The 23,882-nt window shown below is 37.3% G+C and overlaps 1 protein-coding gene across 48 annotated transcripts in view; it reads right to left on the minus strand.

Annotated features, from left to right (window-relative positions):
• Positions 1-12,548: 12,548 nt before the first annotated feature.
• The window catches only part of KCNMA1 (potassium calcium-activated channel subfamily M alpha 1), a 431,738-nt gene continuing 420,404 nt past the window's right edge, over positions 12,549-23,882 (minus strand). For 18 of the 48 annotated variants that reach the window (XM_086901426.1, XM_086901420.1, XM_086901406.1 and 15 more), the window contains 4 exons: positions 23,122-23,240; positions 21,025-21,249; positions 18,887-18,915; positions 12,893-13,218 (listed from right to left, as the gene is read on the minus strand). In XM_086901426.1, the coding sequence (XP_086757552.1) occupies positions 13,064-13,218; positions 18,887-18,915; positions 21,025-21,249; positions 23,122-23,240 (528 nt within the window). In that variant the 3' untranslated portion in view covers positions 12,893-13,063. Of the gene's footprint in view, positions 13,219-18,886; positions 18,916-19,255; positions 21,250-23,121; positions 23,241-23,882 lie in introns of those variants that run through there. The other 30 variants (XM_086901431.1, XM_086901428.1, XM_086901407.1 and 27 more) reach the window with 10 other exon arrangements.

Below are 23,882 nucleotides of genomic sequence, written 5' to 3' on the forward strand. Positions count from 1 at the left end.
CTTTCTTTCTTTCTTCCTTTCTTTCTTTCTTCCTTTCTTTCTTTCCTTTCTTTCTTTCCTTTCTTTCTTTCCTTTCTTTCTTCCTTTCTTTCTTCCTTTCTTTCCTTTCTTTCCTTTCTTTCTTTTCTTTCTTTTCTTTCTTTCTTTCTGTCTTTCTGTCTTTCTGTCTTTCTTTCTGTCTTTCTGTCTTTCTGTCTTTCTGTCTTTCTGTCTTTCTGTCTTTCTTTCTGTCTTTCTTTCTGTCTTTCTGTCTTTCTGTCTTTCTGTCTTTCTTTCTGTCTTTCTTTCTTTCTTTCTTTCTTTCTTTCTTTCTTTCTTTCTTTCTTTCATCTCTGACCTGTGACACTGGCTAACACATGCTGTGGGCTGTGCAAAGGGAAATTTCCTACATCCAGGCATTCGCTTTGCATAAGTTAAGGCTCTGCATGCTACTCTTGTCCCCACTCCTTTCTAATTTTGGTGAATTTCATGAAACAGGCTGTTTCAAGTATGAATAAATCTGTATGTCAAACCCACCCTCTTCCTCACTAATACAAATCTATATGAATATGAATGTCAGGACCCGTGCACATGCCTAGTTTCTGTATGAGAGCATTCTGCCTATCTGGAGGAGTGATTTGACTTCTCTGTATTGCATTAGACCACTGTCATTAACGACTGAGGTGTCATTTTGATGTGATCTGTGAGGCAGTAGAAGCTTTGAAGTTGAAAGATAGAACAGACATGGATAAATTGTGCTCTGAGTATGCTGCTATTGCACCATTATTGCGGGCAATTATTTCACCAAGTGACACATCTGATAAAAAGTCATCTGCCTTGCTTGGGAAAGAAACCACAGCTCGCTGGAGCACTTGGTAGATCTGTCGATTTCAGAGCGTGACAAAAAGCTCATTAGCTTTGGCCTGACCACTCTGCACCAATCATGAACTCTTTCACATTGTTTCCCCCCCACCCTCATCTTTTCAGTTGGTTTCCTTTCTTGATCTAGCACTTGTGCTTCTCTGATTTAAGGTTTGGCCATTTTCTCTCTCTTCCCCACTCCTCTTTCTCCAGCACCTCCTTTCTTAATGATGTGCCAAATATGCCTCCTGCTTCTCTTACCCTCTTCCTTAACAATTTTGAATAATGTTTATTTCTTTGTTGGTCTCATAAAACAGGGGGTTCAGAACGTTTTTTTAATCTTCAGAGCATGTGAAACTGCTCCAAATAAATAATAGCAGAGTCCAAGTAATTAAATTTCAGGTTAACTTTAAACATGGAATACAGATTTGCTTCTTCAGCCATGCACAATGGACTGAGTTGTTAAGTGGATTCATATTTCAGGGCCAGTAGCAACCCTTCAAATAAACTTTGTGAACAAAATAAAGGTAAATGAAACCACATTTTTAGTATGTAGGGTAACAGGGTGGGATAAAAAGACATATTTTATCATCAGATTTTTTTTTTTTACCTGACTAGCAAAAAACCCCCCAAAACTACAGTGTAGGTATATCAAGAAAATTATTACATTGCTAGAGGACTTCCTTTTCACTTTAAAGGATTTGGGGCAAATCACTCGAGCACCAGTCTGAGGAACAGAGGCATGGAAAGTTAGATGTGCCATAGGTTTTGGAGAGTCTTCCTAATTCTAAACTGAAGAATAACTTTGTTAAAACAGAAGCTCATGTTCTGTGCTTCAGTTATTATATTTCCCTGGAGAGGTGAGCTGTAAAAGAAGGTGGCCTTAAGCCATCCACCTTACCAGCTGTCTTTCATCCCAGTATATCAGAACTGCTCTCCCATAAAGGGGTCACAGCATACATGGCATAAATTAATTCCACTTAAACTGGAGTGTCTCAGTTACCCAGTTACATTAGTCTTCCTTCACAGACAATCAAGACTCTTAATCATTTTCAAAAGACGTTTTATTTTAAATAGCTGCTGTTTGCTGGAAGGAACGTGGTCCATGTTCTTGCTAAGCATGCTAAAGGTGTTATGAAATAAATATTCTCTGTGAGACCTGGACACAGAAATAGATCACTGACCAACAACATGAGCTTTACCAGGGTTCTCCTATTGAGTCTGGGGGAGTTAAATTTTCAGTCATACAGACAGTATTATTTTTACTCTAAATTAATGATCTCAGTCTAATCCTTATAATTATGTCTTCACAGCATAGCCAAGAGACAGGTGATTTAACTGACTAGAGAGTCTCTGTCCCACTCAGAATAGGCCTCCAGGTCAGAGGTGTATTAATGAGAGAGCAGCTGGAGGATGATGAGCTGATCCTGCAGCCTCCAACAGCTCTGAATTGACTACAAGGGACTCTATAGAAGATAACTTACAGCTAATAACTATACAAATCATCCTGCAGATACAGTTGCTATCACAACTGCAAGAATTCCTGTCTGATCTTGGAGGAGGCTCGTGTCAAAGCCCGGACCATGTACAAATTCCCCAGTGGTCGCTGTGTGGCACACCGCGATATTTGGAAGGTACAGGAATCAAATTTACATCAGTTTCTTCCAGGACTCATATCCTGCACCAGCAGAAGTTGAAAAGACACCTTTTTTGTAGAGAGCTTCTCTAATCAGTATTCTTGATGTGTATTCTAGTGGTAGGAAGTAGCAATAATAATATTAAAACTACCACGTACTATAAAGCTATATGTTGAAGGGGATAAAGCTAAGCATGTTCTGTGGCCAGGACCAGATATCTGCAGTAGTAAAGCATGTTGTGCATGTTGGGTGTGTCAAACACTGACACTTTTCATTCTGAAGGGGATTTCCAGGCATATCTTGGGTATTTTTAACAAAAGTGAAAGAAAAACATAATTTATAGCAAGTATAGATTTCCCTATTGTCTACAGAGACAGTTTTGATTTCCTAGTTGCAAACGAAGGTCATGAGGATAATAACTGACTCGAAGAAAGAATGTGAATTAGAAAGGGCAATAATCCTTTACTTGGAACTTCTCCTGCTGCTGGAAAGCAGTTGGTTTCATTCTGGCCAGAGCAAAGTTTTCAGCGAGACTGGATGTGTCAAAGCAAAGCTACAAAGACCAGACTGCTGATTTCCCTAAAAAACACCCTACAGACGTTTAAGCTTGCATTTACAGAACTATTTCTTAAAAGTCCAGCTACAGCAAATTGAATCAAATAGCTGCAAGGAGTTTCATTGCTTGGTGCCCTGATCTTCCCTGCAAATCCTTTGGACAGAGTCCAAGTATGAGAAAGACCTGCAAAACCCAGTAATGTATCCTTGCAGAAACTGATCCAACACTGAGGGAAAGAGGAATTCTAAAACAACTGGTGAATGTAAAAGGGATTTCCTTGTCATACTTGCCATCCATACAAATGACTGGGTTTCCCAGCTACCCAAACTTCTATCTGTGTCTGTATCCCCTCAGTAAACCTCTCCAGCTCAACTGTCACAGGAATTGTCTACACACCTAATCATCTCTTACTCTTCTCCTTCCAGGTTTCCATGTTCAGTGCATGAGTTTTTAAATAATTTGATCATTTTCATAACCTGCTTGGACTTGATTCTCTAGCATGCTGTTTTTCAAGAAGCAATTCATCAGTGTGGGTGATTGCACGATAGCCTAACCTGAAAACTCTCCAGGTTTCCTGAATTCCACTGTCTTGCACATGTTTATTATTACTCCATAGCTACTATGTCCATATACAGAATGATGAAAGGGTGGTTTTTTTCATTATCTGACAAGAATATTGCTGAAGTAGCAAAGAAGCTTGTGCATTATGAACACACAGAACAGGAATGTCTGATCATGTGCAGTGGGGGGATAGGAAATTAATTTTACAGCACCCTTCAGAAAGTCTGTCAGAAAAGTTATCTTTGAAATATCCTCTTTCTCAGTGGGAAAATAACATATAAGAGCAAATCCTGGTTTTCTTGGCTTCTGGTGCCACCAGAGTTATCTCTCAAGTAAAGGAACCAGTCTTGTTTCCATTAATTCCAAACATTAAACAGCTATGACACTGATTTTTAAAAAAGTTTTGTACCTGGAATGGAGGACTAGCTAATTCAGCCTGCACACATGTATTATGCTTCCTACATGTAAAGTCTTTGATCCATGATGAAACCATCATTTGTTGATCTATTTTGCACTGTATCTTGCAATAAATGCTTTTCAATATATATTTTATTGTATCTGATGTCTAACTAAAGAGTTTACTCACTTGAATGAGAAAACTGAAAAAAGAACAGATATGTTTAAAGCTTCTCAAGAGTCAGAGGTTTCAAATGCAATAAAACATTTTACAAGTTGTTACTGTGGTTTGATTTCCAAGTCTCTGGGGAGAACCTAAGAAGACAAGGATGTTGGAAAGAGGAGCTTTTTCCAAGCAGCAAAGAAAGTGGAAACTGAATAAAGTTGTAAAACAAATTAAAAAGTGCACTGGAGTGTTCATCTCTCCCCAGCATCTCCATTGAGACACTTTGAACTCACTCTCCCACTGACTGTAAGATTTTTTTGACAGAGAATGAAGGTGTCTGGTTACTGGACATTTGTGTCTCATTGGTGAAAAAAAAATGGGAAAGTAAAACCAGGAAAATTAGACCCAAAGGTAGGTGAAAATTTTAGCAGAATGAATGTTTTGAAAAAAGTATAACAGTAAGTCTGTGTTTTAAGACTTGGGGCCTAGGGGAAGGAGAGTGCTTTTTGAAGAGGCCAGTCAAGTACATACAGCCAGAAATCAAACTTAGGGTCATTGATTGCCCTTAGAAATAGCTCTGAATATCCACTGTCTTTGAAGAAAGAGGAAATTCAGTCTTTTTTAAAATAGCATTTTTTCCCTAGAGGCTGCAGGTGGCAAAGGGTGGGCTTGTGGTAAGAGAAGGAGGACTGAAAAGAGACTAATTTTTTTTTTCGTGGGAGTTTTTTTTTGGTTGGTTTTGGTTTTGTTTGTTTGTCAGTTTCTTGTGTATCTTTTCTTTGTTTGTATTTATTTATCTTTTTGTTTGACAGGATTTTGCTGGTTTTTTTAGGGGAGAGTTTTTTAGTTTCTTTTGGTTTTTGTTGTGTGATTGGGGTTTGTTTTGTCAGTTGGTTTTGTTGAGGGGTTTTATGGGATTTTTTTGTTGTTGGTTTTGGGGTGGTTTTGTAGTGCTAAAGAAGATTATGTCAAATATTTGACCTTGCCTTTGAGCTGGGAGGCAAAAGTTTGTTTCACAGCTCCCTTCTCCCTCAGTGGAACTCCTCCAATGCTTAAAACTACATTTCTGAAATCGCCTCTGTAGCTTGAACCACATATTTGCAATTAAAGTAAATTTAAAAAAAATCAACATTGAATTGCTATAATACAATTGAAGTATTTTGAAAGAGTAGCAGAACTGCCTTAAGGTCCAGCAAAGGTGAGAGCAACCTGTTCATTTGCTGCAGGTACTTGCTAACTAAGATTTTGGGGGGAACTTCATGGGATTCTGCTCAATGTAGTCTTTGTACTGATGAGTATCAGGGCTGTAGACATAACAAAACAGCTTCATACTTTAGTTATTCCATGGCCAGGTTTGATTTAAGTGTTTTTGACAGCAAGTGGTGCCATCTAGGAGCCAAGACCTTAAAAATATTAGTTAGTGGTGTCGCATATGTATAGGTATAATTATTCATGTTCAAATGCACACACATATATCCGTACATCTCTATGTGTGGGTAAATGCCTCTTCTGTGATATGGAACCTTGTGCAGGGAGCAGACACGTGATTAAACCCTTGATGAAGAATTACCAATTCCATCTTAAAATGAGTACCTGTTCGTGGTGTGCTGTGTGACTGTGCATCACTTCCTCTTGTCATTCTCCTTCAGAAAGTAAAAGTCAAGCTTCCTAATTAGTGCCTGGCACCAAGAAGGGATAAGGTCAAGGAATTAGAGCTAAAGTAGGCATCTGCATATGGATATATTGACACAGAGTGATCCTTTCACTGAACTGTTGAAAACAGACATCACAGTTTTTATGGCACACAAACTCCCTTCCCCAGTGAGAGAGGCTAAGGATGGTCTGGAGGAGTGAACACTGGTGCAGAGCCAGTTTCTTACATAGTTCTCCACAGTTCTGGACAGATTTTGTCATTCATTGATTCTCCCCCTCCCCCAAAACCATTCTTATTTGCTTGCAGAGCAATCTGTGCAGCCATTTTATATCTTGTTCTTTGTGTTAGGACTCAATGACTATTTGTACTTTTGGGGGTTTTCTCAGATGCTTAACTGAATCTTTTCCAGAGTTCTGCTCCTCTTCTTTCCTCTTCATTATTCAGAATCAAGCAAGGTTTATCAAACTGTGATTGATTACAAATCGCTGTGGTGATACTGCTGCACAGAAGATTAATGATGTCAACCTTAATGACAAGGTTATTTTATAGCAGAATGCCAGCCACATGCACACAACCTTACAGACTCCAAAAGGAGACTGTTTTTTCTGAAGACTTAAACCATACAGTTGCATGTAGGATGATACTTTGTTCCCTGCAATGGAAACATAGTCCAAAACTTGCAGATAATTTTTAAATGTACTCATCATGAGAAAGAAAATCTTGGGCTGTTTAGGAAAATTATCAATCCATTTTAGCCCAGCCTATCAGAGCTAAATGCTCAGTTCAGCCATGTAAAGTAGATAAATGGAACCAGACTTTATCTGCATTTGGCTATCCAGCTGGTGTTAGGGTGCCATTTATTGCTGGTGCAGAATTGCTATTCATGGAGGACCCATAGCATCCTCCGTGGCAGCTGATATTAATTATCATTGTAAGGATTCTGGAGTGTAAGCAAGAGAGAAAGGCTGTAGAGTTAGTCTTGGGTCAAAGCATTAATAATATCAGTTTCATGGATGCAGTAATATTCATGACTTGGTGATACAAGTTACAAACTTTTCTAGAAGAGAAAAAAGAAAACACAGCAATACCTCCTTCTTTTAGAACACAAATACATAAATTTTAATCTGAGAAAAATACAAAATGAAACCATGTACAAGTTATGTACAAACCCTTTTTACAGGACGATATATTTTTCACTGGATATTACATATGACAAAGTCAGGTAGATCATTTCTGAGCACCAGCATTTGTTCTTTCTCACCAACCCATGATGTTAAAAGTAAAGTGATGAAGTAGTACTCCTTTTTCTTCATGAACTTTTAAATTAAGATGCTAGCTGGTTCTCTGTGTACTCCCTTGCCATCTCCACTTCCAAATTATAACTAATGTACACATTTGAAACAATCAAAATATATTGTATATATGTATTTATGTGTGTGTGTTTTTTCCAGAGGAAGAAAATGGTTTCATCAGTCTTGAACTCTACAGAAATATGAAAGTTAAAGTAATATTTTTTTAATATATTTTTAAAAATATTTTATTTATTTTTTGCCAGAGGTTAGAGTATTTGCATTGGCTAAGCATATATGTCCCAAGCTACGGAACAATGGCAGAAGCAGAATTTTTTTAACTGCTTGAGATAACTTCTTGCTGACATTATTTTTTTTGTTCTTACTAGTTATTGTCCAGTCAACAAAATGCTCTTATGTCACTTCTTTGTTTCTGAAAAATCTATGGGGTTTATTACATGTATTCAGATGCCTATATGCTGTGTTCTGGGTTGTTTGGGTTTTTTTTACTTTATAGAGATCTCCTCTAAAATGCATTGACTGAAGCAGTAAGAAACCTTGTCTCAACATCATAAAGGTTCTAATTAGATGCAGCATTACTATTGAGCTTCCTAAGTTAGATATTGCTCTAAATTAGACCCAAAGTAATAAAAGAAATACCTCATATTTTATATTTTCTTCATTTTCCCTACCCCTTTTCCCTTTGGCAGCTCCCAGTAACACAGCTCTGTGCAGAGCAGACACCTCAGAGCAGCAGCCCTCGCTGTGGGCTCCAGTGGAATTTGCCTGGTCATACAGACTGGTGCTCAGAGACTGCACAGCTGCAGCAGGGCTGCATGCTCTAGAGCAGAGAGAACCTGTGCAGCATAGATGCATTGCTGACAGAAATAGAGCTCTGGTAAATGCTGGCACACACTTTCTCAATACTACAGACCCACATAACCATCCTGGGCAGTGACTACAGCAGGAGAGCTACTACTTTGCTTCCATTATTTCAGATGGGGCTGTAACCCACACCCACTACTATTGCTCAGCATGAAAATACTATAAATGGAATATTAGGAGACCTGGCATGTATATATAATGACTTTTTTTTTTAAAAAAAACCAACTATTTTCCTTAAGCCTGTGGTTATTCAAGAGCCTTTAGAATGATAAAAAATTAATTAAAATTAGAAAGGTTCTTGTTTGTATGTTGGGGGTTTCGGTGGTTCAGATGGCACAGAAAAGATCAAAACAGGATTATAAAGAGTTCTCCTTTCCTCTGATTTTTTTCTGTGCATTTGCCATTGACTTTGACAGATATTCCCAGGCTAATCCACTGTAACACTGGGAACAGATTTCTGTTTTCACTTTGTCCTGTTCATCGCCTTTCTCACGCTTGGATATTTTGTTTAAGCACATTCAAAACTAGAAATGAAAGGTGAGACACACACTTCTTTTGGTGCTAAGGAAATTCACAATGATAACAGCTGTAAAAACAAAACACACATACACACACACACATTGACCTCAATATGTGTTCATTTCAAATGCATTGGGATCCAGGAGCCCTTGGGAATCCACTTCTTAAAACTATTTAAGCACCTGCTCTGTGTTTCAGTTTGAGCCCATGTGAGTCAGCTAGTCCAGGGCAGTTGCTAATATTTTTATGGATTGGCCAGAGAGTGACCAAGCAGTGAAAACATTATTAGCCATTTGTAAATTATTGCTTTTTTTTTTTGTCATGTATGTTTATGCATCAGTTTATGCAACCAGTTATTGCAGTAGTTGTTAGCTGTAGTTTAGACACACACACACCCAGCAAAACCTGAATGAGAACACACTATTGTACTTTCTCCTTCTACTACATAAGAGTTTAAGAAATGCAAAAGCTTCCTTTTGCTGGCCAAAAACAGCCAACCTCATCCACCACCCCCACCCACCAATATATAATAAAAGGCCAATGCTTTTGCAGTGTGTCCTGTACTTGGCTTGCAAACTACATCTGCCCTTTCCCTCCTTTTGCTGAGGCCATTTCTCTTTTTTCACATCCAGCTGACCATGCCTGGCCCAGATCAAGGGGTTTGTACTTTCTGTCCCATGTGTTCCCTACTGCTGGCCCATCAATGCTGATTTGAAAGACAAAGCGTTAAAATGTCAGTGACAGTTTTAGAATGCTTTTAAAAAGTACAAGGAAATGTTTTCATCTTGTTTTTCCCTATTAAAAAATACATCATATACTTACTATTTTAGAAGGAACTACACAGTCACATTGAAGTGTTAAAATTTGCATTTAGACTATAAATATTTTCTTTTCTTTATACCTTAAGTTCTTCTGTGCTCTGCACTTGCCACCAAATCTATCAGAGGACAGTTCTACCCTTTCATCTTAGTGCTCATGGGCTTCAGGGGACAAATTAAAGTAATAGCCATGACATGGAGAGAGCCAGCAGACTTCCTGGAATGTGGGAGCCCACAAGTGCAGGGGTGTGAGGAGGGCCAGGAGCACAGCCCAGCTGCATCAGGGAGAGAAGGCTCTGCAGCAAAATGTCACTGCACCTCTCATAGAACTGACCAGGATGGCTGGGTTTTGGTCAAACCAGGTGGAAACACCAGAAACAACCCTTCCACGTGCTACCCTGCAAGCCACCAACTTCCTTTACTCTTTTGTGCCTTTCTTCTCCCCAGTTCATGGAGAATAAAAACGATGACACCTCCTTGTGATGGCTCTATCAAATAGATGCACACCCCTACACATGTGTGTGCATGCATGGGTGCAAACACACACACAGAGACACACTATTTATCCAACACATGACTTACCAAAAACCCTATAACCTGTACCAGTAGTGCATGCAATTAATGCCAAAAAAACCAAAACAAAACCCAACTAAAAAAAAAACCAAAACCAACTGCTAATCCTCCCCACCCCACATTTTTGTTGGTTTTTTTTTTTTTTTTTATTTTTGCCTTCTGAGAAAGGGGTAAAAGTTATTGATAAAGACCAAGAATATTTTTCTATATCAGTCATCATGTGGTCTGTCAGCTGTCATTTAGGTCATTTAGCTGTCATTTTGTCATTTCCCAGCATTTTCCCAGCTTTGATGTAAATTCATATATCCATATATATCCAAGGTGCTGGCCACATTGTAATTTATAATGGCTGAATATCAAAGATCCTCAACAGGTTTTCTATCTGTTCCTCAGCCTACTTTCCAAACATCAGTTCTGCATCTCTGATTATCAAAAACAGGACTAAGACAATACTACTGATTTTGGCTTTTCTAGAAATGTGAAGTGTAGACCCATAGCTCTGCCTGTTTCTGTCTGTCTTGTTTGCTCTCTATGGGTGTTGTTCTACCAACCCCTGCATATGGAGCTATCTGTGCCAGAAGAGCTCGGGAGTGTGTTCAGGTCTTGTCCTTTATTTACAAGCAGTAGCCCGGGATTTTGGGGTGTGACAGTTAAACTGGACAGAGACACACAAACCTTAGCTGTGTAGGGCTGCTGTATTTGATTCATCATTATGTTTTACCCAGTGATGCTCCCTTCTGAAGGAAGGACACACAGAAGTGGCACTGTATATGATAAGGTATAAGATATAATGTTCTATGCCCCTAGAGTAAACACTAATCTTTTCAGGAAAAAAATTAAAATTCATATGCTTTTGGTGAGGTTGAATAACAAATTCCTAAAATTCTCCAGTACTCAGGACCAGCTTTTTTTATTCTGGTTTTAACATGAATGCAGTTCATAAATGAAAAAGGAGCACCGACCTCAAAGAAAAGGCTTAACATGACCCAATGCAGAAACTGGACGTAAATTATAGCGTGTCACTAGCTGAAGCAGCATATGTTGGAAGAACTCACTGGAATTATCTTCTCTTTTCAGGACTGTGAAATGCGTTAAACATGGATCTAAATAATAATGAAAAACTGCTTGTATTGTTTTGTTACTCTGTAGGAGAGTGAAGTATTTTAAACAATCCAATTTTACAGATACTGTATTAACAATTCTTGTTATTGTCTTTAAATAGCTATTCTACAAAATGTAACAACAAAATAGTCACAGTCCAAGAAGTCACTCCAGAATAAAGCCTATTAGGTGTTAGTATGGTTATACTTGTACTGCAGCCAGTGGACAAACATTAAAGCTGAGATAGTTTGGCTTAAATGTTGGATTATATAGTGGACATCATTGTTTTCACAATAAATTCATCGTCTGCTTTGTATTTGTTTGATTCACTGATATTTCTCTAATGATAAAAATACCACTGTATGTTTAATTGTGGTGTTTAACAATTCTGCAAAATTACAAAGCCTAAAGTTGACTTGCACAATGAAAATCTGCTTTTCCTGATGACTCTGGTTTTGCAGTTTTGGTTCTTGTTTCCATATTATTACAGCCTTTCCTTTTTTTTTTCCACACAATTGTGTCAGATGTTGCTTATTTGAGATAGAGTTAGTTACTAAATCATTTAGAACATAAATGCTTGGTTGGGTAGATACTGCAGCACAGATATGAAACATCACATTTTTGTCTGATGGCTATAAAGCTTGTTGGCAACTTTGTGAAACTGCTGACACAAAAGGCACCCATCAAAGGCCTTTTGTATGTCATCATAATAAATACATTCATCACTTTTATTATTTTGATTTGGTTATTACTGTTCTTTTGTGTGTGGTGTCCCAGCAAAGTAAAAATAAATAAAAGGAAAAAAAACCAAACAAAAAACCAGAAAAACAACTGCTAAAATAAAATGTTGCTTATTGTTGGAATTAACTGAGGACAGCACATTGTGAGATTGTAGAGCTGAGGCTAAACCAGTTTTTTATCCTGAATTCACCAAAAGGAGATTCAGTGTGCCCTTTACCAGGGTATGAGCTGTCACCGAAATGCAAGGACCTGGAGCTCCATCTCTATAGATATCAGGAAGAATTTGTACCATCTCAGGGCAATGAAAGGCCATCAGCACTTCTGAAGTAAGGAAGGAACAACACGTGGTAGGTGAGATGGTTTATACACTTCCATGCACCATTGCATCCACTCTGGGCCAAAGCACATGGCAAAAGAAGAATTGCCAAGCTTGCCTTCCTGAAATTCGCAACTGCTGATGGCTAGTGGGAAGTGCAATTGCCAGATCTGCCATTTCCAGCAGCTGCCCCTTCCATCCATGCCCTTAGCTGGGGTGGTGACATTCCCTGTGCCTGTGTGACAGAGCGTTCCCCAGGGGTTTCTGTGTGTGGGACCGTGAGAAGGGGCAGGGGACAGTGGGGGCGTCACTGGACCTTCAGGTAACTGGCAGTCAAGATGAGCTATATAAAACAAAGAATATTTCAGAAGAATGTTACATGTACAAAAATATGACTTTCAACTCTGAAAATAAATAAGTTCAATTTATTAAGAGCTGGTGTCAATGCTGAACAAAATACACATCTTCTGATAAAGAAACATTTTGGTGAAGTGTTGTTGGTTTTTTTTTCTTCTTTTTTTTTTTTGATTTACTAAAATACAAGTTGGACCTTTTTTTTCCTTTTTGTAAATATATCATTTGTCTCCCTTAATTACATATCCTTATAACTGTGACCATCATTCTCCTTTAAGCCAAAGACTGAGGGTTTGTTGGGATTTTTAATTCTTAGGAGTCTGGCCACATATGCTGTTTTTTTAAGGGAAAATACTTAACAATGAAAAAAAAAAAAAAAGAAAAATATATTTTTTCTAATAAATAAAAATAATTTAAAATGCTAGAGGCTATACATGACTAGTTTTGATTATGTTCATTTATAAATGAAATAGTTTCCAAAATACGTGGAAGCAATATTAAAGGCAGACAAACAAAGATCTGTCTACTTTATTTTCCCATTAAGCGTGCCCTTCTTAACTTCTCCATCAGTGGTTCAGCAAGTAAGAGGAATAAATGTCACATCACCATTCATGAAGTTTGTCAGGCTTTAAAAAAATAGTTCTGGCTTCGAAGGAGTCAACATTCATCTTCAACTTCTCGTATTGGTGGTATCAAGCTGCTTGTCGATTTATATTGATTGATCTGATTGGCCATGTGAGTGCTCATGGGCTTGATTTGAATGTTTCTGGGATAGGCATTATCCGGCTCATCTGTAAACCATTTCTTTTCTGCTAAGGAGCAAAACAGGTAGAGACAGGATAAGGAGGGAAAAATGAAAGTTTAATTAGTGAAGCACACGTACACAGAAACATTAAAAAAAAAATAAAAAAAAAGAAAAAGAAAAAGGGAGTGGTCAGTAAAGTTTATAGAAAAAAAGAGATCAATAGAAGGTGACTTTGACGAATTACTAGCAATACAGTGCATTAGATTAATACCTCTGAAAATACTGTTATGAAAGGACGATGACGCTTGCAGGTTTGATAATAGAAGCTAAAGAAAACTGCCAATGTTCTACTTTGCTTGTTGGATGTAAGAGAGCTCTTTTCTTGTGCCCATGCTCAGGTGATCCATTTATTGAAAAAAAACCAACAAAAAACAAATCAAAGTCTAAACTAAGAAGCCAAGGAGAGCAGCTGGGATAAGGGTAATGCAGAAAAGAGCATATGAGTCTGTACACAGAGGAGCACCTAAAGAGTCAGAGACTTCTCTGAGCCATTTCAGCCTTGGGGTGGTGGCTACTCCTGGCCCAGAAATCATGCAGGAGAACATAAAGAACTTTCTGCAGTTGGTGTTTGAACAAGCAGAACTTGTATTCCTGCACTCTTGCTGCACAGAGTGGGCATGATATCCCTGCTCAGGGATATACACAGGATCTGGGGCACTGCTGATCTCGATGGTTTAAAATGGGGTGAGGGACACACCAGACACTGCAATCCTGAACGGATTGGTCATGACAGGAGACAGCAAGGCAAAGACAGTAAGGACTTAAAGGAAAATTAAGAGAGGAAGCTCTTTCTTTTCTGTCCTTGAGCAATGTCTGTTTCCATGAACACAGGAAGAATTTCATGGTGCAGCTTTAAGGTGGGCTGGGAGCAATGTGGGAGGATGCTGAGAGGCTGCAGCACTGCAGCCCTTTCCCAGCTGTTCAACCACTGTGTTGCACTGCTCCATTGCAAATATGGACAAAAGCTTCTTAAAATTCAGAAAAGAAAAAAAATTAATTCTTAAACCCTTTAGAGAGCAATTTCTGCTGTAATTTCTCATTGACAGGTATGCAATTTTGTAAGATAACTTTATTCCAAGACTTGGAAACTCCTAATCTAGGGAGTGGCTAATGGGCATTAGGTGCACTTGTGCCTTGGCAAGCATTTGTGAACAGGGTTCTGTCTCCACTCTTGTCCTCCTTCCCCAGATTCCAGAGGTGGGTGGGCAGAGCAGTGGACACTTGTGGTTCTGGGCATTTCATTATTACATCCAAGGTTCCAAAGTGTGTGGCACCAGAGCTGCCACTCTTACATGTATGCACTACTTCTCATTCTAATGGGGCATCCAAAATGCTGCAGAAGCCTTAGTGCCTCACTCAGGATAAACTGCTACTTTTGCTAACCACTGAAATGCTGCAATATCTGGAATCAGGACAGAAGTAGAAGGAATGCTCATTTTTTAATAAATAAATGGTTTAAAATTAGCAAAGCAAAATTCACCTTAGAAACCCAAGGACTGAGCACAAAAGCTCAGCAGGTAAAGGAGAGAAAAGGAATGGAAAGACTGAGAAGAATAGAGGACAAATACCTGGACATAAGTCCACAAAATAAACAAAGAGCTTTGGACATAGAATCTCTCAAGAAGTAGCTTAATCTAAAGAATTACTGGACTTTTCAATCACTTTCATGAATAACAAATTAAAACACTTCCACTTTATATGGATTTTTAGAATTTACCCCCACTCCCCATTAAAACCTTTGCTACCTGTTCTTACACATTTTTAAAAATTAATTCAAACCTAGGAATTCAATTACTCATTAGTGGATTATTACTGAAAGGAAACAGAACTGCTGTATTGTTTTTCTTGTAATTTTCTAAAATGCTTTTCACTTATGTTTAAAAATGTCCTCCTCATTTGTGACCAGACTAAATAATTCCCAGCCCCCTTAAAGTTGCCTGAGTCTGAGCGATGTTCAATCTCCCATCTCCCTCTCTCTCTCACCTATTATAATTAAGTTCCCTTTGATTTGAACAGATTGGACGATAGGAATTCATAATGTTACATCCTGCACACTGAAGCTAACTGATTAAGTGCTTTAAATTATTCTTCCTGACAGAATGATAAAGTTACAATCTGTTCAGAGATGATCTACAGCTTGCCAGACTCCTACCGTTTCTTTCTACATTCATTTATCTTTTTGTCAAGCAGTTAAAAAAAAAAAAAAAAAAGAAAAAAAGAAAGAAAAAGCCTCAATTCCATAGATCTTTTAAAGTAATCAGAACATCTGAATTATTAATGAGACTTTAAGGGAATGATTCCTGATGGGGGCCGGTTTAAGAAAGGTTGTAGGAAAAAGAAGTCTGGGAATGTGTACACATCAAAATAATTTCAGCTCCATTTAAAAAACCATTTAGTTCAAGTGTGACACATGAACCATTATGCATTTGTGGAAACCAATTTTATGTGATCTACGATTAAACTAACCTTTCAGAGAGGTGTAAAGTGTGATGGTTATCATGTTTTAAAAGCCTTGTGAGATCACATAAACAATTTCAAACTAACAGTTTTCTAATGGTTTGTGTTTAAAATGATTTTAAGGCAAGTTAAGCACCGTGAACTTTCATTGCTACCTTCTTTTTTTTAACACATGGTGCAAAAACTTTCCTTACAAACAGAACTTGATGCAAGTTAATTCAACATTGTAGCAAGTAAGGGGAGACTTGTGTGAGTGCTAAGAATCATAACTGTGTTGTGTTTCTCAGCAGCCAGTGCAAAATACTTCAAAATATCCTGCTTTCCCTAAAATTTTCAAAAGAAGCTATTTATTTACATGTTAAATTTAAAATAAAGCTCCTATATAGGGAGCTGTTCTTTAAAAAGAAACCATCCAATCTCTTTTTGCCTTTACCTGGCAAGTAACAAATACATAACATTAATAATATATGCAGAAGCTGGTAGATTCTAATTTATTTTTCTGTTTAGGTTTCTTTTTGCCAGCGCTGAAACTTTGATCCAAACATTATCATCTCCAGCATGCAATGCTTAGATCCAGCTTTATTCCTTTCCTGTTCTTTTCTGCTGTTAAAATTATCTTTGACCACATGAAAATGAAATCTCCTGTGCAAATTCATTGACCTCTCCACTTACCTTTGAGGTGTGAGCTTAACACTCCTGATCTTTACTCTTGGCCACTATGATATTCTGCTCCCAGATACTAAATGTCCTTCTTGAAGCCCCTACACACTTTTCATTCTTTTATGCTATGCTTAAAGCCTGATTTTGGTATGTCTTCCAGAGTTTTAGCACAGATTTTTATCCTTAATATTTACTCTTTCTTTTAGATGAGAGCAGAAATTCCCTTTCTAAAGTCCTTATATACTGCTATACTCACCAAGCACTTTCAAGCTCTCTGTCACATTCAGTCTGCTCCTCTCCCTTTTGGAATATGCATATTGATCCTTACCAGAAGTGTTTCTACATTATAGTGACAATAGGCATAGTTTTTTATCTTGGTTTTTTTTTTAGGAGCTGCTGAAAAAAGTCCCTGATCTTCCTACGCTATTTGACAGGCTTCGTTTCGACAGCATCACCTGAGAGATGTTGGAACAGCTAAGCAACTGAATGTATCAGAAAGCAGAAAACACCTACTTTCCCCTCAAACATCTATGTTAGCAATGGGCTATCAGCATCAGTGCATCCATGAGGGTTCAAAAGGCTTCATTCTCACATTACAAATAAATAAAAATTAACATTTTTGTGTAACACACTTCCCCACGGCATAAAAAAAGGGATATAAATAATCAAAGTAAAAAGATCAAAATGGAGTTCTCTTCAACTTGTGTAGGACTCCAGCAATTCTCTCTCCAACAGCTTTGTTGTACTGGTGCTTTAAAATTTCTATCATTAATTCTGGAATGAGCAGCAACTTAGAACAAATGTCACTGTGAAACACCCTCTCTTGTAAGCAGAGGCAAAGAAAATACTACCCAAACATGACACAAAGGTTTTACTTAATTTGTATTCTCACCCTAATCCCAGATTACCTTTCAACTGTTTAAAACATGATTTTTTTGTCTTCTGTGACACTTGCAGTATTAAATTAGTTTGCATGTATGTGTTTGTGCGTCTCCTTCCTGCATGTAAACATCTTGTTCATAACTAAATTGAAAATTCTCCCATGTAATTTGTTCCTGAGTGAGACAAAAAATTAATGAAAGTTTCTCCACCCAGCTGCTCAGCAATTCTTTCTCTGGCAGATGAATATTTTATATGTAGCAGGCAGCAAGAAATTTTCAGGGAAAGAGAGAATAAACTATTTTTTCTATAAAGAACTTTACTTTGCTCCAGTTCAACTAAAGGTTTGTGACAAAGATAATGTTCTGGACTTGTTCTTGCTTTTTTTTTTTTTTTTAAACTACCAAAATTCTTAGTTTTGACAATGGGAATTTCACTGGAAAATGCCTGTCTCTCTCTCTGATTAGGTCAATAGGAACCCAGGCAAAGAACCTGCAGGTTTGCTAGATATAGTTTTGTGTCAACATTTGAACTCACTAAGAACTTGGTGAATGCTGAAACCATGCTGGGACTGATATAAATGGCAGGATCTTCATTTAAAAACCTGAAACATCACATCCTGACATTAGTGATACTTCTCCACTTTCAAAAACTAGGTATTTTCCTGTGGTTGTCTGACTTGGGATAGAACAGGAGTTTTCCTCTTACTTTTCAGTATAAAAACCAACACAGGGCTAGTTTAAGTATTTCTCTATTCAGAGTGACCAACTGCCATTAGTATGTCCATATCAGAAAATGTTCATCACTATAATAAACCATTTGATCAATCTGACTAGAGTCGTGTGGAATCTGTACACAATATTACTGAAAGTCAAAAGTTTTAGAATTCTAAATTCAAGACAGAGCAGAGAGGTGGAGCAGACTTCAATGTAATTTGAAGAATTCAGATTTGCACCTGTATTAGATATTCCTCTTCTGCTGCTCACAAAGTCAGGAAGTTACTTCTCTAATGTATGCTGTTTATGTTTTTTCTATTTGAGCTGCACTGTTATCCAAATACTATTTTTTTTTTTTTTTAATAAATATCATTAGGTAGGATGTGACAAGTGGCTTCATATTAACACCCTTCCTTTCTCTGCTAAATGGAAAACAGATAAAACATTAATGGAAAAGCATTTTGGTGTCAAAGCCATTACCATTCTTCCAAAATGTGTAACTGCTCTCTACTACCTTCAATCAATACTGCAGACATAAAAAGATGCTCATGTACATACATGGGGAATAGGAGAGGAGGGAGGGAGAAAAGAAATTGGAATGAGGCATGGGAAATTAAAATAATGTCTGTCTGCACCATGATAGGCATCTTCATTGAGCAGGAACCTGGGTGTTTACAAAAGGACACGTGCAATTAGAAAGGCAAGCAGATGAGAGGATAAAAAATCAAAATGGGGTTGAGAAACAGCAGCAGCAGCAGCAGCAGCCAGTTTTACTTCTGGTTTGGTGGGAAAAAAAGGCAAAAGAAAACCAACAAAACAATCAACCAAACAAACAAACCAATAACTGAATAAAGTTTGTAACTATTTTTTTTTTTTTTAATTTCACAAGTTTTCACAAGGACAAAGTTATAGAGGGAAACCCACAGCAGTTGCTAGGTCATGCAGAACCATTAATTTTCATACCTTGGCCCATTCTATTCATCCTTGTTGCACTTTAGAAAAAGAAGTAAGCTATGTAAGTTTTACAATGCTTTTAAACTGTCATATTTCTGGTTGAGCACTTTAACTGGCACATCCTTGTAGTAATAAATATTCTCAGGGCAAAACATGATAACTTTCTTTGCAAGAAGGAACGCATGAATTTTTTCTTTATGATGAAAAGCAACTGTAATAGTCTCATTTCCAAGGGAGCAACCATAATTTGCAGCGTATTTCACTGCTCGGACTTACAGCTGCGTTTGAATGCACACTCACACATATATACTGGATTCCAATCATTATGCTTAGCACTGCACAGTGGTATTCTCTGTAGCCCACTTACATGGTTCCAGGTTTTGTCAGTAAAAGTGCTTGGCTTTATTGTCAATTCACACAGCAAGCAAATCTTCAAAATTATCATGCTTGGGGAAGGGGAAGGTAGAAGACAAAACTAACCATAAAAGCACCTTGATTGGGTTGGCAGTTACAATGCTGATCATTCCAAATCTAAATACTTTTTTTCTGTCTGCATGCTTTCTTGCTGGATAGCCAGGGAAGAGGGTATGTGTTTCTGCCCTCCCTAGCCTTGGAAACCCTCCATAAACCTAGAGCTACCTGTATATTTCAAAATATACATTGGCTTCTGAAGTTTAAACCAAGAAAAGAAAAGTAAAAGCAAGCCTGAAGTATCATTTCTATGGCTGTCTAGGGAAGGCTCCTTTCCACTACTTTATTCAGTTCCCTGCCACAACTTTTTCTGGCTACATGTGTCATTGGTGACAATTTGCAAGAACTAAATTCTGGCACGTGCATGGAACGTGGCGCCTCAGCATCGTGAATATTTCCAACCCAGGCCTCTTGCTTTCCTCATTACCAGCCTGGGGCACAGCACCTCTTCTCTCCAAATGGGAGAGATTTAAAGGCACTCAGTTGTCTTCCCTGCATTCCTCCAAACTGGCATGCACCTGCTGGAAAAAAACCAGGTAGAACATGCAGAAAGATTTCTAGAGGTTCTTCACACATTAGGACCCTGGTTGGAAGATTTATACCAACAGTAACTTGGAAAAGTTAAACTACCATCTGGGGAAAGGAACAAAGTCCCTTGAGATCTGATATGTAAGCACAGAAAAATGCTTGCTCTTTTCTGAACATTATTTATTCTGTACATAAGGTGACTAATTCACCTTTTAAAGACGTAAAAGTCCCAAGAAGGCAGTTTTTAATGACTTACATCCAATATTTATGATACATATGGCTTTTTATCCCAAATGTCAAAAGTGAAAGAAAATATAGCTACTCATGTGGCAATATAAATAGACAGAATAATAATTTAATATGCAATTAGACTCTTTCTAAACTTAAATTAAACCATTGGAGTTTTACAACTTCACGCCCAGACAATTTCAGTGTTAAAGGGAAAATACACTATCTCCAAAAGACTGGTATTTTAGATAAAGCTCTTAAACAAGCAGAAAAAGTCCCTGATATTGCTTTGGTATAAAGCAGATGTGTAGCAATAATCTATACAAGGAGTGTAAGCCCTATATAATATAAGCTTTGAGAGCAAAAAATCAGCAGGGATTTTTATTTTTTTTTTCAGGGTTTTTGTTGTTTTTTTTTTTCAACAGAAGAGTTTTATAAGCGTCAAATAAATGCATCAGCTCCTGTAAATATGAGTATTAAAAAAAACCTACTGCAACATACATCAACACTTCTGCACTAAATGACTTTCTTTGTGTAACTCTGACATCAAGAGCAAGTGTTCATGTTAAATATACTCTATTTTTGGATATGTAGAGTAACTGCAGTGAGTTATTTATGTTTTCAGTGTGCCTATGGCTTTGGAATTCTTTTTTTTATTCTCCCCTAGCATCATAAATAACTTTTGGTCCGTCTGCTTTGTTGCTGTTGTGCTTAAGGGTTTTATGGTGGTGAAATAAAAATGACAATCACATGCACACTGTCATACATATGCAAAATATGTGTACAAAAAGGGAGAACTCCATGGGAAAACAGGGAACATTACTGCTGGAAACATTAACCGGGGAGAATGGGTGGTGAATGCAAGTTTCACACACAGTGGGAGCAGATACACATATCAAAGTCTATCTTCCTGCACATACTTCTGTTTGTCCCGGGAATCCCTGGTCTTGGTGCGGTTCGGTCGGTTTGCTGTTGACGGGATGGAGTGAACTGATGAGCTCTTCTTGCTGGAAGAGTAGGAGGAATGGGAGGAATGAGAGAGACTGGCTCGGGACTGGCCAGCGTTGTGGTCAAATTGCATCAAACAGAAGATCAAGTCCGTCGGCACGAGCTCAAATTCGTATGGTGGGTTTGTGATAACGTAACTGGAAAGAAAGGAATCAAGAAAAAAAGGAAAGAAAAGGAAAAGAGGTTTAGACTTATACTAAAAAAATTTCTTCTGGAGTTGTTAGCTCGTGAACGTTTAGCCCAATTTTTGCATTTCTTTTTGTACCCAAATTTAATTCACATAATTTCCATTGCAGTTTAGGACCTTTTTAAGTCAGCTCTCACTTCTTAAATCTTTTCCTGTCAGACAGACATAATGCCTGAGAACGATGTTCTTCAAGGGAATCACATAATGATTTTTCAGAGAAATCACCATACAAACCAATGTCCTTTCTCTGGCTGCACCATAATGCAATGACTCAAGCAAATATATTTATAAATTGACAATATATTTATATATTTATATATATATTATATATATTTATATATTTATATATTTTATATATATATATGTATATATTTTTATATATATTTATATATATTTTATATATTAGTATTTATATTATTATATAAATATATATATTTATAAATTGACCACCCCAAACGGTATTGGAAAGAATGGCTGAAAAGCAGAGAGAGGAGGATTTTATATGCAGCTTATTTAAACACATACTATATTTAAATACATATTTACATAGTTATTAAATATTTAAATACTGGGATAGAACTATTGGTTTGGATTGTGACTGTAGTTAAAACAAGTTAAGGACAATACATCAATGACTTTGTTGCGAAGGTAATTTTATTAATTCACTCCACAAGTACATTCATGGCCTCCAAGAGCATTTATAAATCTGCACATCTGAAAATCCGACAATGCTTAGTAAAAATCCCAGGCCTGAAATAAAAACTTGCTCAATTTCAAGAATCCCCACCTTCACCTAATGGCCTTTCAGGGTATGAAGGGTCTACAGAGCAGCCACTAAGTTTTTTCATGCATGTGAAAAGCAGACTTGAGCAAGGCAATTGGCATTTTCTGTCCGAGCAAGAAATGAGTAAAAATTGAACACGAAGCTCAAGACTTCTTTTCAAATTAATTCAATGCTCATAAGAAATCTGCTGAGCTGCTTCAGGAACAGAAGTCCCTTACTAATCCAACAAATAATCCCAAGTATAGCAACTACAGTGTAAATCTAAACTGCAAATCATTTTTTCTACCCAATTTGTTCAAATTCTTACAGAAGAAGCCGCTTTGGTGAGCTGCACTATTGTTTATTGCCATGTTCACCCAATAATGATGCTTTTTTGTAGAGCACGAAGCAGTAACAGATGGTAGATTTGTGATACTTCTGGTATGGGTCTGTGTGTGTATTTCTAGGAAGCAGTTAATTAAGACACATTTCAAGCAAGCTGCTAAATGGCCTTCAGTTTGCAAAGATGGAAATGTGTCTGCTCTATTTAAAGCACTGAGGTCAGGCTTGGTGCTACTGAAGTAAAAATGTAGTCTACCAAGAGAAGGGTTTTCATTTACAGGAAGAAATTATGACTAGGCTCAGATGGTACTGATGGGAAGCCCACAGGAGTATTTTTTTTGAGCACTGAAAGAAAAGACTAGCTACTGTAATTTAAATTATTATCCCACAACTTAGAGTTGATTGACATAAGGAAACTGAAGTCCTTTCCTTAGATCCAAACAGTGGATCATCATAAAGCAAACAAGATAAAGATATATTCTGAAAATTAATTAAAAATTTTTGAATAATATTAGCTGGCAATTTATGCTATGATATTTAGCTTATGATTTGAAGTCAGATAAAGAGTCATCGTGAAATCCTCAAAGAGGGTTGTGTGGAAAAGTTATGCAAAAATGGAGCAAGCTCTTTTTTATATTTATTTCAGGCACTGGGCTCTTCCTTGCTGAGAATACTGAAGATCAGTGAGGCAGTGATGCTCTAAAAGACCAGACTCACCGTTTAGTGCATTGGCTGGGAGTACTTAGATGTGCATCCCTTAATCGATAAATTCCAAAGCAAAGCATATTGTATGTTTTCAGTGCTTTACAGAATAGATCTCCATAACATCCTCCATCCTAGAGGAAAGAGAGGAGATAAACAACAGAAAAAGAGAACAGTGCATTTTTTTTGTCCTTTCTTTGCTCAGTTAACACAATGTCAGGGTCATTCAGCATGAACTTATAAAAAAAGGGACAATGTATAGACATTCTCTTGTTTGTCTCAAATGAGAGCCTTTTACCCAAGGAAATTAATAATCTAAATGTTTTATTTCAAGTAAGTAACTACGTAAAGTGATGATTGTTATTTTGGAGAGCCTTGGTCAATGAAATAATGACAAATTGAAAGACTGAGTGGTTTGTTTTAACTGTGGTATTTAAATTGTTAGTATCTTTGACCCTTTCTTGGCAGCAGCCATACTGTCATCCAGAAAAAAAAAAAAAAAAAAAAAAAAATTCACCAGAAGCACAACAGAAATTAGAGTTCTAAGGGTTTAAAAGGATAATGAAAAAATGTAAATAATAATGTAAAATAACGACTAAATGTATGATTAGCAAAAAAACACATTTAGATTTGCTCATTTGTGTAGCTGAAATAGTGATTCTTAAGTAATCATGAGAGTTAATGCACACTGCCTTCACAGATGTAGTGCAGTTGAGGCTCTGGTGAAACAGCATTTGAAAGACTGGTGTTGCTTATTTTATTTGTGGAAATGTTAA

The sequence above is a fragment of the Cyanistes caeruleus genome, chromosome 8, assembly GCF_971803275.1.
Source record: "Cyanistes caeruleus chromosome 8, bCyaCae1.hap1.1, whole genome shotgun sequence".
In the NCBI taxonomy this organism is placed as follows: Eukaryota; Metazoa; Chordata; class Aves; order Passeriformes; family Paridae; genus Cyanistes; species Cyanistes caeruleus.